The sequence below is a fragment of the Dermacentor albipictus genome, chromosome 9, assembly GCF_038994185.2.
Source record: "Dermacentor albipictus isolate Rhodes 1998 colony chromosome 9, USDA_Dalb.pri_finalv2, whole genome shotgun sequence".
NCBI classification, from domain to species: domain Eukaryota; kingdom Metazoa; phylum Arthropoda; class Arachnida; order Ixodida; family Ixodidae; genus Dermacentor; species Dermacentor albipictus.
Genome location: NC_091829.1, coordinates 54336230 through 54353008, shown reverse-complemented (window position 1 = coordinate 54353008; position 16779 = coordinate 54336230). Strand labels below are relative to the sequence as shown.

The window sequence follows — 16779 nt, the reverse complement described above, 5'->3', positions numbered from 1 at the left end:
CAGCACTCGTCGGCCCGACGCGAGGCTAACGCAAGGCGCGTCAGCGACAGAATTCATTTGCCGCTCAAACTGCCAGTCTGAGCCCTTGCGGGAACATCAAAATTTTACGATTCCCGGCCTGTTAGGGAAGGCCACGGCGCACCACGTATCGAGGTATAGCCGGTATACCGTAAGCCGGAACGCAAGTTACGCCGCGGCTATAGGACGGTTCCGGGCCAGCCGTTCACCCTGAGCGAGTAGAGCAGCGTGAGGCCGATGACCGCCGCCCCGAAGCTGTCCCGGCCGTGCACCAGCAGGCAGGCGGTGACCAGCGACACGGCGGTGCCCAGGAAGTTGAGGCGCACCGTGAGCCACCGCTCGGCCGCCATCAGGTGGAAGGCGCAGGAGATCCAGCGCTCGAGCAGGGCGTCGGTCAGCGCCACGAACGCGCGCTGCACGGCGTACGCCCGGATGGTCTGCACGCCGGGCACCGTCTCGGCGATGCAGTTGAACACCGGCGACCGGGAGACGGACTCGAGCCGCTGCAGCTGGCGGAACGTGCGGACGAACAGCTTCTGCGCGAGCCGCGAGCAGGAACGCGTGGAACTGAGCGCAGAGTCAAAACATGGCGGAATTCCAGTGGCGGAGTCGGAGCAGCCGACGAAGTCCGCGAGCGAGCACTCGACTCTGGCGCATAGAGCAACGCCTCCGAATCCGCGAGTGGAACACAACCTGCGCCGCCGGAGCGAGGCGGAAGCGGAACTTCTATGCCGAGTTACCCACTTGCGTGTTGTCATTTCGTTCCGCTACAGTGTTCCTCTAGAACACTGTACTTCCGCTGTTTGCTCCCAGCATCGCCGCACCGGTTTATTGTCTCTTCAGCGCCGTTCACCTGTTGTTTTTTTTAGAAGTGCCGAATGGATATCTCGCCAAGCGTGCAGCAGCTTTTGCTTCCTCGCGAGTCGTGACCGCTGGCGCCTCCCAGCAGACAAACGTGGCAAAGGAAATACGTCACGCAGAGTTCCGGTCCACTCCGCCGATTTTGGCGGAGCATCTTTCTCTGCTCCACGGAGCTACTCCCGCTCTGAATCCCCTCCGACCCTCTCATTGGAACACCTTACTCCCGCCCTCACTCTGTCATTGGAACGAACTTGCTCCGAAACGAGCAGAAAAACTTGCTCCGACTCCGCCATTGGAATTCAACACTAGTTAGGTCTGGGAGCAAAAGGTAGACTGCTGCGCTCGGGACGTCTTTTAGAGCGAAGCTCTGTATCGCTAGCCGATTCGTCCGTCCGTCTGTCGCCTGTACGCCGAAAACTCCTCCGGCGCAACTCCATGCGCATTCGCGAAAAAAAAAAGAGAGCGACGTGCGCGATTGGCTGCACCAGAAATGACGTCGTTGCTCTCCGTCGCAGCCGAGCGTGCGCGCAGCAGTTTCTCTCCGGCTCCGAAATGGGTAGGCCACGCTTCACACGTACTCCTGGTGAGCAGGCAGCTTTCGATGAGCAGCGCCGCGAGCATAACAGGGAGCGAGCTCGTCTGCGCCGTGCCGATGCTGCAGCACGGGCAGAACAGGCTCGTGTAGCCGAGCGCAAGCAGCAACCGCGTACCGAGGATCCGGCAGCCTATCAAGCTGTCGTTTATTTAACCGTAGGGATTAACGCAGTGATACAACGAGGCCGCACGTTTCAGCTTCGCTGGTTAACCATCTGTACGGAGTGCTTTGGCGGTGATTTTTTTTTCCTTAAATGCAGCAGTTCCTGCTAAAACACCTTGCTCAGACCATTGGCTTACGATCATTCGTCTACCGTCCCCTTTTCACATACCGTCGAGATGTCTGAAAAAGCAGAAGCGTAGAGTATTCCTATAAAGAATCTGGAAGCAACGTGTCCTTGTTAGCGTCGCGCTAGAAAAACCTCAGTGTGGGTATTGGCCGCTTGGCAGAAGCAACCAGTTGATTATTTGTTGACAGTGAAGCTTATGCGGCGTCGTAGACAATGACTGAGACAGAGCAACATACGCAAACAGGCGTTGTACTTTCAGCTAATTTGTCTGGAAAGCTGTCTCACGTTTCGCACATTCACGATCAACCTTATCATATGCGTCGTGCAGCCGCACAAGCGCACATATTTTCTTTTCTTTGCTTCCTTCACAATACCACGCGTTATCAGAGTTCAAGGTCACGCGCCTACATGCTGCTTGACATGGAGACTGCTTCAACGTTCTCTTTGTCGTCTATGGTACTCCGTGGACGCAGCAATTTCCCTAACAGGGAAAAGTGCACCGGACGAACACGAATAGTCGCTCGGCTCTGGTAAATGCATCAAGCAGATAATTTTTAGATGTCATTCGTCCGTGCGACTAACCACAGCTTCAAAGTTGTAGTGCACGTACTGGTACGTGTGCACTTTCTTAGAACAGCAAAGCCCACGCTGACCTGCACTAAATTGCTAGCACGAAATGTGTTCTGCTTGCCGCTAACGTTTGGCTAGCGCATTACAAACGTTATTATATCATTCGCTAAACTACGCTGCCACTCAACATTTTTTCTGCTCGAATAGGCACTTCGGCGGTCAAGCAACGTTGACTTCCGTAGCCCACAAGCTCGAAAAATGTTAAAGTTCGCAAGCATCAGCGTTTCGCTTTTGCCGAAACAGTGGCTGGCCCCACACCTGCACGACGAAGTAAACAAGCGCGCACGGCGCGACGGCGGGCAGGAAAGTCGGGATGTACAACGTGATCAGCAGCAGGATGCCCAGCACGTCGCTCAGCTGCTCCAAGACGCAGTCCACGACGAGACCAATCTGTATGTCGGCCTGGTCCAAATCCTTGCTGAACCTGCGTGCAGCGCGAGGCCGTGGTTGCTTTACGATCTATGGATCTATGCGATTTTTACGATATATGGTGTAAAACAGTAGGTGACGCAAGCAACACAACAGATGTGATAACCATGTCATCTGACAGCAGTTTTCCCAATGATTGACGTTCATACCAGGCGCACTACGCATGGCTGCCGTCCATGCTACACATATGGTGGAAGGTAGAAGGCTGTAGGAGCTTAGCAATGATGTCAGACAGCTAGACTTGACGAGGCAGCCTGCTCTGACGCCGCCCCTGCCTCCCTTATAGCGACCCGTCAGCACATTAACTATCAGAAAAGAAGAATGCACATGGCTGCCGTATCTTCTGAGGTATTTTACGGTTCGTGGTAACTTTCAGTGATGTCTATGACAGGATCAGTCCTCACTGCAGTCTCCTGCGCGCTCTACTCTCCGTTCTACTTCCGGCGCCCTTCGAGACGCTCGTGGCGGCTAGATATTACCGTTTGCCTATTTTGTAGTCTGGACCGATTTCTCATTAGCCCTAACTCATACCTTTTTCATGACCGCGTTTCAATATTGTTACCGTAACGCTTCCTCCCTTAGTCTGTTCTTTTTTCATGGCTTCACACCTTCAAGTGATTGGATGGTCGAGCCACTTGATGACCAGGCTGCGTATGAGTGACTTCGCGTGTGATAGATTTGAGAATTTCACAGCTACTTCCTGCGCGAAAATTTTACCAATGTGTCGTTTCGAGGCCACTTCTCGCTCTTGCTGCCGGCATTGATTGGATCTGCATTTTCGGCTTCCCTTCGAAGCAAGTTTCTGCCAAATACATAACAGTGAAAACTGTGTTCGTCAAGCATAACGTACCGAGGCGGACACTTGACGCTGCTGTCACTCAAGGACCAGAACAGGCTTGTAATCACCTCGGTACTTCCCCCACTTGATGCTACTTAATTCATTAGCAATGACTTGCAACCTAACTCACTAGACAGCATTCAGTGGTAAGCGATGCCAAGGTACGATATTTATTACCTGGCTATTGGTTCTCTTCCTACAAACAAATCATCGAATCTTCTGGACGAAGTCGAGGACATCGATATATGAAGACGCAGTTCGCCAAAAGTTAGCGAGAACACGGTGCACGCTTGAGACGTTGACTTCAAAGTGCAGCACTAAGAACCTGTTTAGCATGCGTCCCAACGGTGTGGTGTCAAAGAAGGACATTGGCGCTCGGACCAGGCGGCCGAGTGCCTCGTCGTGAAGGCTGCCGGACGCCGCGAGGGCGCACAGTCCCAGCACCAAGGTTCCCAAGAAGATGGCCAAGCCTGCAGGCGCGCGCCGTCCGTCATTGCTGTTCGTACCGACTACGTTCAGTGACGTTGTTGCCAACTGCACTGCTTGGAATGCATGAGACGATAAACACCCAAAGGCAGTTGCACGTTCAAAATACTAGCATCTATGTATAAAACGATACCAAGGTTACAAAAAGCAGCTGTTGAAGCCCAATCTCTGAAATGTGCATAAATTGTACCACTAAAAGCTCTTCAAGGTAGCCTCAAGTGGAATGCTTGCTATAACTGGACCGAGAAAATTTGCAAAAAAAAAAGCTTTTGCCACCTGTACTTGAAAATGGTTGTACATGAACGGGTGTGAAAATATTTGGACTTTTGACATGTTTCTTTCTTTTTTCAAGGAGTTCCATAACATTTGCCACCCTGCACCATTGCACAAACCTCGACTAGCCCATCAAGAGTCTGCAGTTTTTAGTACCTACTCGGTAGAGAAAAAAAAATGGCTGTAAATTCACAGTTATTTTCGAAGGACATCGATAAGTTGGGAAGGTATGGTATGAGCCGGGAAGATTCGGACGGACTAATAAATTTAATCCGTTGAAAAAAATTCCCAGGCCGTGCCTCCGCAATGTATGGACAGCCTCCTGAAAATTTAAACAAGTTTCGCCCCGTACCTGCCGAGCGTCTATCCTCAGCCTGAAGCTAACAGACAGTGGTAGTTACCACTTGATCGCGTCGTTATCGGACTTGTCGCATATTTCAACTCACGACGTCTTCACAAGCCCATCCGTACGTCGCGCCGCAAAATGCTCTGTCGTGCAGTACTTCCGTAGTTATTGTGGTATCCGCAATTAGCTATCCTTGTTTGAACGTTTCTTACACATTTCCGATCTAGCTTCAGGCTACGAACAATTAAGTTTGAGATAGCCAAACATGGTGAGCACAGCGAGAAGTCGTAGGAACGAGAAATTAAAAGTAGTTTGCAAACGCCATGTGGGAGATACAGCTATAGGAAAAAATAGCGCTGATGGGTTTAATTTTTGCGCCTGTCGGTGCATGACCACTGTAGCCTTTACAATACAACGCACCTTAACCCGCGGTTCGATATAATTCGAGCCTTCTCGTGAAGCTGAAGCAAAAGCAAAGTAACACCATATCGAACAACAACAACAACAAGACCAACAACAACAAGACCAACAAGACCAACAACAGCAATACCAACAACAACAAGACCAACAACGACAAGACCAACAACGACAAGACCAACAACGACGACAACAACAACAACAACAAGGTAGCTTAGAAGATGTCGAAGGAGCTGTGCGCACAAGAAAATCAATCAGCGGACGGCCACCCAGCATTATACCCTCTACAACGTCTAACGAACGCTCCTCACGCAGACGCCGACGTACCCTGGCACACACCCAGCAGTCCGTAAACGGACAGCCTCCAACCGCTGTCCGGAAGCGACGCGTTCCCGCCCACCTGGAGGACCTCCTCGCTCCAGCTGCTGATCCACACCGACGAAAGGACCTGGGAGACCGAGTGCGGCGTTTGCATGCAGCATTCCGCAATGCAACGGCTATGTGTTGCTCGATGCTCTCGGAGCTAGGCCCGTAGCTCGACAGCAAAGGACTAAGTCTGAACGCAGACGTCTTGGTCGAGCGAAATTAGGCGCATTAACCTAACCTGAGCAAGTTGGGCGACTGTGACCGCGGCGATCACGGTCGATAGTCGTCGGACGCGGCTACTGCGAGCAATTCTACTTGACTGGAGCTGTTCTTCAGATAAACATTAGATAATCCTAACCTCTGTGATGCTGCACAGAAAGCGCGGGAGCGGGTTTGCACTGCTGTTTGTGAAAATTTGATTCTTACTGAGTAAACGCGGAAACAAGGTTAGAACAAACTCTTGCTGTACTATTACCGATATAAGCAAATTTTTTTCATATTACAGTTAATTGTGGCCGCATGCTAACGTTAGCATGCAAGCACGCACGCACAACTTAAAAAAATAGCGATAAAACTACCGCAATAAAATAGGAATGCGATGATCAAAATGGCTCACGTTGTAGTGAGTGGAAAAATAGAATTCTTTTTCGCGGACGCAAATACACACGTTCCCCCAAATACCATACCGCGTACCAATGTTCGTCGCATACTCAGGACATGGGAATCTGCATTCGTTGAATCACGGCTGCCTTGTTTCGAGTACCGTTTCTTTCTAAATGCACTGTGACCTCTTATTATTCACCCATAAAGGATGAAATTTAATTAGGCACCGCCGCGAGGCAAATTCGCCACGAATCAAGTATTTCTTGTGGACCGTAACCCAAAAAACGTACGAGTTGCAACGCAGAGATATTCTCACTCACGTCAAACGCCCGGCAAGCAGCGTAGCTCAAGAGCATCACGACGAACATGACGGGACCGAAGCGTTTCACGTAGTCGCGGTAAATCTCGTACTCCACCTGCAGACATCAATAGACGGCCATAATGCACGGTCAGCTTGAGAGAGAGAGAGAGAGAGAGAGAGAGAGGAACAACGTGTGTAAGCACCCCGCCTACAGATTCTTTGTCGACAGGCAAACTATTGGAAGAACGCAAATGAGAAGGCGTTAATAAGAGTGTTACTAAGGCTGAAGGCATGACAAACGTTATTCTTTGGGGGCAACCGTTTGTGGGCCACATCCACAATGAAAACATCGAATTTTCTTTTTTTCAAACACAGATTGCACAACCAGGAACTTAGTTACGCACTACGACTCTCTGGAGAGGGAAATCTGTTGGCCATAATCGATTGGATGTTGAATGCATGCACCGCGGCGAAATTCAGAGTTCCTTGTCTGTGGGCGCGATCGAAAAAACGTTTGTCGCCCGCTGTACAAGGGTGCGATTCTTGTCCAGCGCTACCGGTTTACCAAATTGCGTGTGTGCGGTTAAGCTGAATGCAGCGCATTTACTGAACGCATATCTGTGTATGCATGGACCACGTTTCGCTAGACAACAGCCGGAACAGAACTTCTTCACGTCGTCTTAAACAGGTGTAGACCGGAGTTTGTAACGCTTCTATAGGGCTCAGCCATATATATATATTTTTTTGAAAGAACGTGAAAGAACAGTCGTGAAAGAAAGTGAAACAACAGTCGAGATAACGTCGAGCCTGTTCTTATCGCATGCTTGCCGCGATAAGTGGTGTTCCCTTTCCCTGGCCTCGTCGTAAACTGCCTTGTCATCGAGCCCGAATTTCAAAGTAAGGTTTAGCCCTAGGCAGGCCGCCTCGATAGCTGCCTACCGGGGGCGAAATCAAATGCGCTTGCTGCGTTAAAAGATTCTCGTGCGTCCGCACAGGATAGGAAGCGCGTTCCAGGGCCGCTATTTTGTAGGGATGCCTTATGCCTTATTCTATGCTATTCTTATCTTCCATCACACACGGCCGCCTGATCGCGTTGACAATGTGGGCAGACCGTCGCTCTGACCAGTGGCCAAGCGCGAAAAGCCTGAAAAGGCATAGAATCGGAAAAGGCATCACTACAAAATACCGGCCCAGTTTTGACTCGAGCGGGCAGCGCGATCCTGGTGGTTGCTGGGGTTATTCAAGCGTTTAGTCAACGAACTAAGATACTAATAGCTGTTCGCAACTGTGTTGTTTATGTGTAAATCATTAAAGTAAAAGGAAAATGATCCCGAAAGGTATGAACGTCACTTTCGCGTCGTCACATTTTCTTTCCGTGGCTGTCTTTTAGTTTGAGCTCGCGCCGCACAATGTCACGCACGGCGGCAGTGGTCGTTGGTCTCCGTTGCGGTTTCCTTTGCACCCGCTCGCGGCACGCCCGTCAACGTTGCGGAATGGCGTGGGCACGGCGAAGGCAGTGCACGAAGTTGCGTAAAGATGTGAAGCCAAGGAACGCAGCAAGATTCCAAGCGACGGGAAAAAAAAAGAAGCAGGAGACGTTGCGCCGGATGACAAGATGGCATGCCCGGGACTTCACATGTGCTACTGCATGGCTTACTCCGTTGCGAGGAGAACAGGTGAGAACTACAAACTTTTAAAGCATTTCTTCTTGCGAAGTTCTTATTGTCCTTGAGCTACTTCAAACTACGTTGACTAGTCTCCCTGTAGATTTTCGGCAGGAACCTGATGTAACACGGTGCTGATTCGTTCGATATATTTCTCCGAGTGGTTATGCAAGCGCTTGAACTGCAGTGTAAGGTTTATTCAACGCTCCTGCGTGCGCGTTCTTGCTGAACAACGTTGTACAGGCTATAGCGCCAATTCCTTGCACTCACGCGGCGACAGAAACAAGCGAGTATTTTCTAATTGTTACGTGCTCGTTCAAACTGTAAATGTGTTTCTGCCAAAAGAAATGCTTACGGGTAAAATTTCGGACATTTCCTTCTGCTCATAGCGTATACATGTCTTTGTAGTACAGTCATTGCCGACTGCATTATATGGCAGTGCATGTTGTGGCTGACATGCTAAAGGGTAATTAATTGTTTTCCGCTGCGCTGTTCTGTCTGGGGTATTTTGACGATTACATTACCCCTTTTTGCACTAAGTAACGTTGTGAGGGAAGAGTGCGCGTGTATTTTGCTGTCAAGTCGGTTCTTATTCATCGTGATATGGGGTATTAAAGAGCAGTACGTGCTGCTGTGGATAGCGGTCGACTTATTGGTTGATTGAGAGATCGTCGGCTTTACTCACTGCAACCAACTGTACATTAGAATTAGCGTAATATGTAATATGTAATTTAATACCTAATACCTTATGTAATACCCCGTTACGGGGTCGTTAAGGAATAAAAATAAAAAAAAATGAAATTGGTAGCCGACCCGTAAACAGTCACTGTCTCCGACAAAGGCGCGCTGCAACCGTACCTTCAACCATTTTTAAAAATTATTATCAAGAACATGAAAGCATCGCCCCCATCGCATGTCAGCGCTTTACAACGCAGGAGAGCGGCAAGATCGGTAACGGTATGCGCAAGCGCGCAAAGCGTTCTCGAGTGCGATTGCCACCGATAAACTGCAGTGTTCTCTACTGCAGTATACACACGCCCTCTGCCCTTGCTATCCATGGGGCCCCATCGCGCCACTGACCCGAAGCCAGGCCACGCAGTTACCAGTGTCCACCATCATCGTTCCTGCTTTCCTCCTATGACGATACCTTCGGAAGTGCTTCATCGATTTCGTTTCTTTCTATAGTTTCTAAGGAAATGTCGTTCTCATGAGTTACTAAACCTTTTCGGTATGCTGTTTGTAAGTAGTAATACGATGTTGTCCTACTAGGTGTGTGCTCCCTAGGCCGCTTATGTGTGTGTGTGTGTGTATATATATATATATATATATATATATATATATATATATATATATATATATATATATATATATATATATATATATATATATATATATATATATATATGGCCGGATTCGAAGGAGAACGTCTAGCACAGAAGCCCGACACTCTTCGACATTTTCGCAACGGACGCTTTCCTCCATTGTGACGTGCTTCGTATTCAGATCGTAGTTCTGGCATATAATGCCCAAAACATTGTTCAAAATATATACACGTCATCATACGTCAAAGCGCGGGTCAATCCCAAATATAGCGCAGAAAGAAAAAAAAGATAAATAATAATTGAAGCAGTCCGAGGCGCCTTTTACTCAACTCAGGCGAGAGGCCACGTGACACAGTACCGCGCGCAGTGACTCCGCCCTATTTTCATCTCCAACTCACCCAGGAAGGCCTCGTCTTTAATCAACCTCAACAGGAGGTCGATCACCTTCCAATATTTTTTTTTCTTATTCCTCTGCCACCTGTGCGGGTTTTCACAAGACGAAACAAAATATGAAGAGGTCATCGCAGACGACATTGTACACCTTTTCCCACACCCATATTTCGCGAAAAAGATCACTGGCACAGACACGAAGTATTTAGATACGAAGTATTTAGATACGAAGTATTTAGATACGAAGTACTAGATACGAAGAGGCACAGCACGGAGTTGTTGGGCTCGTTTGCTGAACATTCTCCGGGGCGTAACACACAGCACGTATGGGGTCACAGGAATGTAAAAAAACACTACGAACAGCTCCTGGGGTGTAGGTATTTTCATTCTGCGGTGATTCCGTCAGTCGTGCAGTGCAGCCGAAAGGATGTTAAATCACACCTATCCTGCCACCAAGTGCAGGTGACCGAGTCGTCTCGTAACGACCGACCTTGCCCACGTGGAACGCTTCGTCCTCGATGAGTTGGCCGGGCTTGGCGTAACCCGAAAGGGTGCCTTGGGGATTCGGTCTTTTGGCCATCGTGACGGACAGCGAGGACATGTCTCCGGACGTCACGTCATACGATCTGCACGTGTGAAGAATAAGATACAGTAATGTAAATTCGGCAGTAGGTTACACGGTGCGTTCTTGGGGTGTAGACTTGCGGCTATAGGTTACTCCTTTCTTTCACAGAAGCCTCTCGTTTAGATGCAATTCTGTCAGTGTCATTCGTGAAGTGAACTGAGGGAAATATTGCTAGCTGTCCGGCCAGCATTCTACACTACTAACGACAAAGAGCAATAAGAGGAGGCACAATCTACTCCGCAACAAATTCCTGTCAACGCTGCGAAAAAAAAAAAGATGTTTGTGCGTCACCACGATTTCTACAGTAGCTGTACGATTGCAGTAGCCAGGCTTTCCTCCTATTGTAATCTATGGGTGAGAACACCGTTACAGACGCGTTCATTCCAGAGATGACTCCTAAGCATGTTGCATAAACACAATCGCTTGAAACGGCTAAGCAGCTTCGGTGAAATTTGTCAATGCGGGTTCTTGCATTGACGGACGATACAGCTCAAAGAGAATTGCAGACGAAGTCCGGGGGGGGGGAGGGGAGGGGGAGGGGGCTCACTTTTCGTCGTGCGAAACCTTGACCGGAGCCCTGGCGGCTCCGCCGTCGGTGGTGCCGTGATGCTGTGGCTGCTGCGACGGCGGTGAAGCCGCAATGAGCGCTTTGAGCGCCAGACCTTTCTCGAACAGCCGCTGTCCAAAGGGTGCCCGGTGGACCTCCTTGACGCGTCCCTCGTGCAGCACGATCACCATGTCGGTCAGGGGCAGCAGCGACAGCGTGTTGGTGGCCAGCACGCGAGTCTGTCCGCGCGAAATGGCGCAAGAGAATGAGATCACCGTTGGAAGGCCAAGGCACTGATTATCCTGAAAGTGATTAACGGTGCCGGATAACAGCGCTGGATAACGGGACACTGATTGTCCATTGGAAAGGTTAGATTATCCCAGGTGTTGTTTTGGACCTCGATCATATTATCTGGCAATGCCCCAAAGCCTCACCCACCAACACCTCCCGCACTAACACACGCATCATAACTACGGCCTAGCAGTGGGAGACATTGCTGCTCAGCTTGGACCCAGAGGAGCAGCTCTGGGCCGTCCGGATGGCCGAAGACGCCGCCAGAAAGCAAGGACTGACTGCCGTCTGAGGAAGAGGGGGGATTGGGGGTTAGTCTCCCGACCCCCGCCACCCCTGAACCCCATCAAGGACATAATATAAAAAGTTTTATCTCTCTCTCTCTGGACACCGCGGAGGAAGCTTAAAAGCCAGGAAGGATTGTCACGGGACAATTCCGAAACACTTAAAAAAAAAGGTATCCAGGAGAGGCTCAAGGGAAACCTGTCCTCAACACGCTATAGCCAAGCGGTAAATTTTTAGGTGGTGAGCATTAAAGAATCTCAGGTGGTAAAAGTTAACCCAGAGCCCCCCGCTACAACGCGCCTCATAATCAGATCGTGGTTCTGGCACGTAAAACCCCACAATTTAGTTTTTAATTTTAAAAGTGCTCTGCAAGTCCCAGATATCCGGTAAGGCCAGGTTCCCAAGAGTCGACACGAGGCCTCAAAAGGGGGAGAGGGGAAAGACGGGGAGGGGCTCTACCGAGAATAGCTGCATGGCTTCGTGATTCCTCCTAATTTTGTTTCCTCGACGATGGGCAGTGTCAGGATCTCGTGATATATTCGAAGTCTCCATCTTGCCAAATCTGATTGGCTCACAGGGCAACTGTGTGCGCTCCGATTGGTTCAATACGCCAACGTGGCACGACGATGCTCGCGTGCGTATCTAGTGTGACAGTTTGGCATCAGAACGTTTGGCAGTACGCAGATATTCGCTCCTTTCTTTTTTTTCTCGTGGAATCACTTCGTACAAATATTTTTGGCGGGCTTTTTTTTTTGTACCTTGCTTTTCAACACGAATTCGCTGTAGGCGAAAATATAACCTTAGAGTTTAACTTACAGCATGTGCTGCTTCCCACAACATTGTGAAGAAAGAAGTGCCTAGAGTGTGAAAGGGAATCGTGCAACACGAAGAAATAATACAAACACGAGGTGGCAGTTAAGGAACTCGCCTGTATCACTCCATAAGCACCATCAATATAATACGGACGTGTATTGTGCCACGGACAGACGCGAAGGGCAGTTCGCACTGCAGCCAAGGGAGTTTCGAGGTGCGTTCCCGATATTAGGAGGAATAGTTTTTCAAGCGTAAGCGCCCACGGCGGTCGTTCTTCTAGAAAAAAAAAGAATTTTCATTTGGGACAGTGCAGCAGCAGTCGCTTGCAACCACTGGCAAAAGTGTTGCAATGCCACAAGTGAAAAACAATCTTGGCACACGCGACTCTCAAATTATGGGGTTTTGCGTGCCAGCCCTAATAATTGTTGCGTGCAGCAGCACTCGTCTCACCGTCCTCCCAAACCATTATTCTGCGGCCGTTTTTCTTTCGGACGGGGGCTCGGTGATAACGACACTGTCGCTGACGGCTCATTCTTATAAATGTTCTCGGCGTTTGTCGTTAGACCCGCCGTGGTTGCTCAGTGGCTATGGCGTTAGGCTGCTGAGCGCAAGGTCGAGGGATCGAATCCCGGCCACGGCGGCCGCATTTCGATGGGGGCGAAATGCGAAAACACCCGTGTACTTAGATTTAGGTGCACGTTAAAGAACCCCAGGTGGTCGAAAATTCCGGAGTCCTCCACTACGGCGTGCCTCATAATCAGAAAGTGGTTTTGGCACGTAAAACCCCATAATTTTTTTTCGTCGTTAGACGACACGATCAAATTCCAGCAGCGCGAAGGCTGGAGCAGAGTTTTTTTACATTTTTGGTGGACTGTGGTGTTTAGAGATAATAGGCTCGCGTAACGTGCAACACTTTCAGGGCAGCGTGCACCTAGTGGCGTTATTTTCACTTTTGTTCCACGATCCTGGTGGCCTCTTCGCTGGTGATCGCAGGCGATTGCAATCGTGCGAGCCACGGTGATCGTCTATAGGCGGAAGCGACGGAAGCTATTGCCGTTCCGCGTGGCTGCGCAGGAGCTGATCCGATCGCTCAAATCAGGCGTTATAGATAGACATCGCCCGCGCAGTTAAAGGCAGCGTAGTCCTCTATATACAGCATAGACAAATGTGCTGAGGCTTGTGCCACCCGTGATATATCACCCGCCGTGGTTGCTCAGTGGCTATGGTGTTGGGCTGCTGAGCACGAGGTCGCGGGATCGAATCCCGGCCACGGCGGCCGCATTTCGATGGGGGCGAAATGCGAAAACACCCGTGTACTTAGATTTAGGTGCCCGTTAAAGAACCCCAGGTGGTCAAAATTTCCGGAGTCCTCCACTACGGCGTGCCTCATAATCAGAAAGTGGTTTTGGCACGTAAAACCCCAAATATTATTATTATTACCCGTGATATTTGAGATTGGTGAGAATTTGAAAAGTCAGAGTTTCCTTTAGCTCGCGTGTTCTGTCTTTGGAGCATTTCTCCTTTATATTGGACACTGGATGCTCAGCCCCTTCTTCGATGTCAAGGTGTTTGTCGTCGCAACATTAAGGACGTCCAACATTTAAGAATACGGTGCCTTCGATGTGCGGGCGCGAACCGTGGCGTTCTATCGAGGCCCCCCGAGCACGTTGTCTAACTGATAGCTGCTGTTCGTGTGGTGAGCAAAAAAGGCGTAGAAAGGAAGCAAGCAAACGGGAGTGGCAGAGCCGATACCTTCTTTCTGAGCAGTCCTCGGGGGCCGATGACGCCGTGGAAAAGCGCCGAGCCGACCTGGGCGTCAACGGCGCTAAGCGGGTCGTCCATTATGTACAGGTCCGCGTTCTGGTACACTGCCCTGGGGGTATATAGAACGCAGTTCGTCACCTGATAAACCCAGATGGTTGGGAAGCATTTAAGGTTTGTGCCCCCGAAGTTTCGCAGTGGGCTACGAAAGGACGCCGCAGCGGTGGCGTCGGGACTGATTTCGAATTCTTTAGAGGACGTGTCCTCGAGGGACCGTACTCAACCGTACAATGACCGCGGACGCGTTCAACTGTACCAATCGGCACCTGGCGAGGTTGATGCGCTGCTTCTGTCCGCCGCTGAGGTTGACTCCGCGCATGCCCAGTTCGGTCTGGTCTCCGGCGGGCAGCTCGGCGAGGTCGGTCTGCAGCTGGCAGGCCAGTATCACGCGATCGTAGAAGCACGAGTGGTGCTGACGCTTGAGGAGGATGTTCTGGCGCACCGTGGCGTTCTGGATCCACGCTTGCTGGGCGACGTACGCCACTTTGCCCTGCGCGAATTTGCATGCATATGCATATATGGACGACAACGTGCAGGTGGAGACGCGTCATAACTGCTTTTGTTTGGACTGAGGCCGTTCCTGTCGGCAAGCATCAATATATTGCCCACTACTGCAATGTATTGGGCAAAGTGAACTGGTGAAAAACTCGTCAAAGCCTTGCGAGAAATGATAAGGCATATTTGGATGCGAGTGATGGGCTATCCTCAGCCTTATGAAAGCAAATATCCGAACCGGTGCTTGTCTTTATCAGAATAATGGTTATCATCTGTGGAGAGGCAGCTATGGATTACTTTTCTTGAAAAACGCGCGCCGAACACGTACAGAACGCGCGACGGCGTAGCAAAACTGAGATGCGAATACCAAATTACTTTTGAAAAATACTTGTCCAGGTAAAAAAGATCACCGATGATTGCAATACTCCGTAATGCGAAATTTGAATGCAGCTCTGTACCTGTTTTTATTTCGCGTTGTATTGGCTGTCGCGGACAATTTCTCCTCAACAGCGAAGTGCGACGCGACTGCCTCTGTAATCTCGAGATAGCGAGAGCCAGCGCGTGGGTGACGCGTAGGTGCAATTCATAGCAGTCGCCGCCGGCAGACCCGCCAGACGGCGCCCTCTACACTGGTACAGTGGAACTCTGGCGCCATCTCGTAGCCATTGTCGCCGCACTACGCTTCTCCCACTTTGCACCTCATGGTTCCGCTGCACCCTCTTCTCCGCTTTCCACTTCGCGTCAACCCGCCGTGGTTGCTCAGTGGCTATGGTGTTAGGCTGCTGAGCACGAGGTCGCGGGATCGAATCCCGGCTACGGCGGCCGCATTTCGATGAGGGCGAAATGCGAAAACACCCGTGTACTTAGATTTAGGTGCACGTTAAAGAACCCCAGGTGGTCGAAATTTCCGGAGTCCCCCACTACGGCGTGCCTCATAATCAGAAAATGGTTTTGGCACGTAAAACCCCATAATTTTTTTCCTCCTCGCGTCTTTCATTCCCCGCTGCGCTCCGCGTTCGCTTTCATCTTTCGCAGTGCTCGTTCACTCGGTTACGCCGAGGCACGACGACGAGGCACACCGAAGCTCTCCGCAGGAAAGGGCGCCTAAGAGCTGTGCTTTAAAGAAAAACTGTTCGCAATAAGCTACAGAGGAGGAAACTTCGCCGCCTTACAAAAAGTTCTCAGTTTATGCATCCAACAGCTTGTTTCTGTCGCGAAAGAAGAGCGTGCTGGAATTCTCAATTTGGACAGCGGCATAAATAAGCTGATAATTTTTGTTGATGGTGGTATCAGCGTACTGAAAGTAGCGAGACTGAATCCGTTTTAAATTGAGGAAATAAAGGAAATGTGATCTGGTTATGTCGACTGTCGCGCTTCTGCACCATGTGGCACAGAGCACCTTGCCGCAAACTGTTGCCTCTTGTAGCGCGTCGGCGGGCATGTTCTCACATCCAGAACAATGAGCATCGCGCTTTTAGAATTCGCGTTCTCTTTATCGTCACTGCTATTGAAAGTATCGGATACTAAGCATATTTTCTATCTGTAAAGGCCCCTTGCCAATGACTTTTAGGACTAATAAATATACGTTCATGCTCCGCGCGAACGGGTTCAAGGTCCGACCAAATGACGCCTTTCTTAACTTTCCTGTGGCTGCACAGTTCACTTGATTCCCTTCAACTAAACCTGAGAGTGATATATACACACACACACACACACACACACACACACACACACACACACACACACACACACACACACACACACACACACACACACACACACACACACATATATATATATATATATATATATATATATAGTCGTATAATGAGAAGCCAACAAACACTGACACCAAGTACAACATAGTGGAAATTGCATGTGCTTAATAAATGAAATGAAGTAATGATAAATTAATGGAAATTAAAGTGGATGAAAAAACAACTTGCCGCAGGTGGGAACCGAACCCACAACCTTCGCATGTCGCGTGCGATGCTCTACCAATTGAGCTACCGCGGCGGCGTTTCCCCATCCACTTTCTTGGGTATTTATGCGTACTAGTAGAACCCTGGGAGGG

General features: G+C 49.8%; 1 protein-coding gene across 3 annotated transcripts in view; it reads right to left on the bottom strand.

The window, feature by feature from the left end:
• Positions 1–16779, bottom strand: part of LOC139049896 (multidrug resistance-associated protein 1-like) — a 56568-nt gene that overhangs the window by 13455 nt on the left and 26334 nt on the right. For all 3 annotated transcript variants that reach the window (XM_070525768.1, XM_070525769.1, XM_070525770.1), the window contains 9 exons: positions 14477–14700; positions 14142–14262; positions 11001–11239; positions 10319–10454; positions 6472–6567; positions 5510–5630; positions 3986–4130; positions 2652–2817; positions 228–554 (listed from right to left, as the gene is read on the bottom strand). In XM_070525768.1, coding sequence (XP_070381869.1) covers positions 228–554; positions 2652–2817; positions 3986–4130; positions 5510–5630; positions 6472–6567; positions 10319–10454; positions 11001–11239; positions 14142–14262; positions 14477–14700 — 1575 coding nt within the window. The remainder of the gene's footprint in view (positions 1–227; positions 555–2651; positions 2818–3985; positions 4131–5509; positions 5631–6471; positions 6568–10318; positions 10455–11000; positions 11240–14141; positions 14263–14476; positions 14701–16779) is intronic.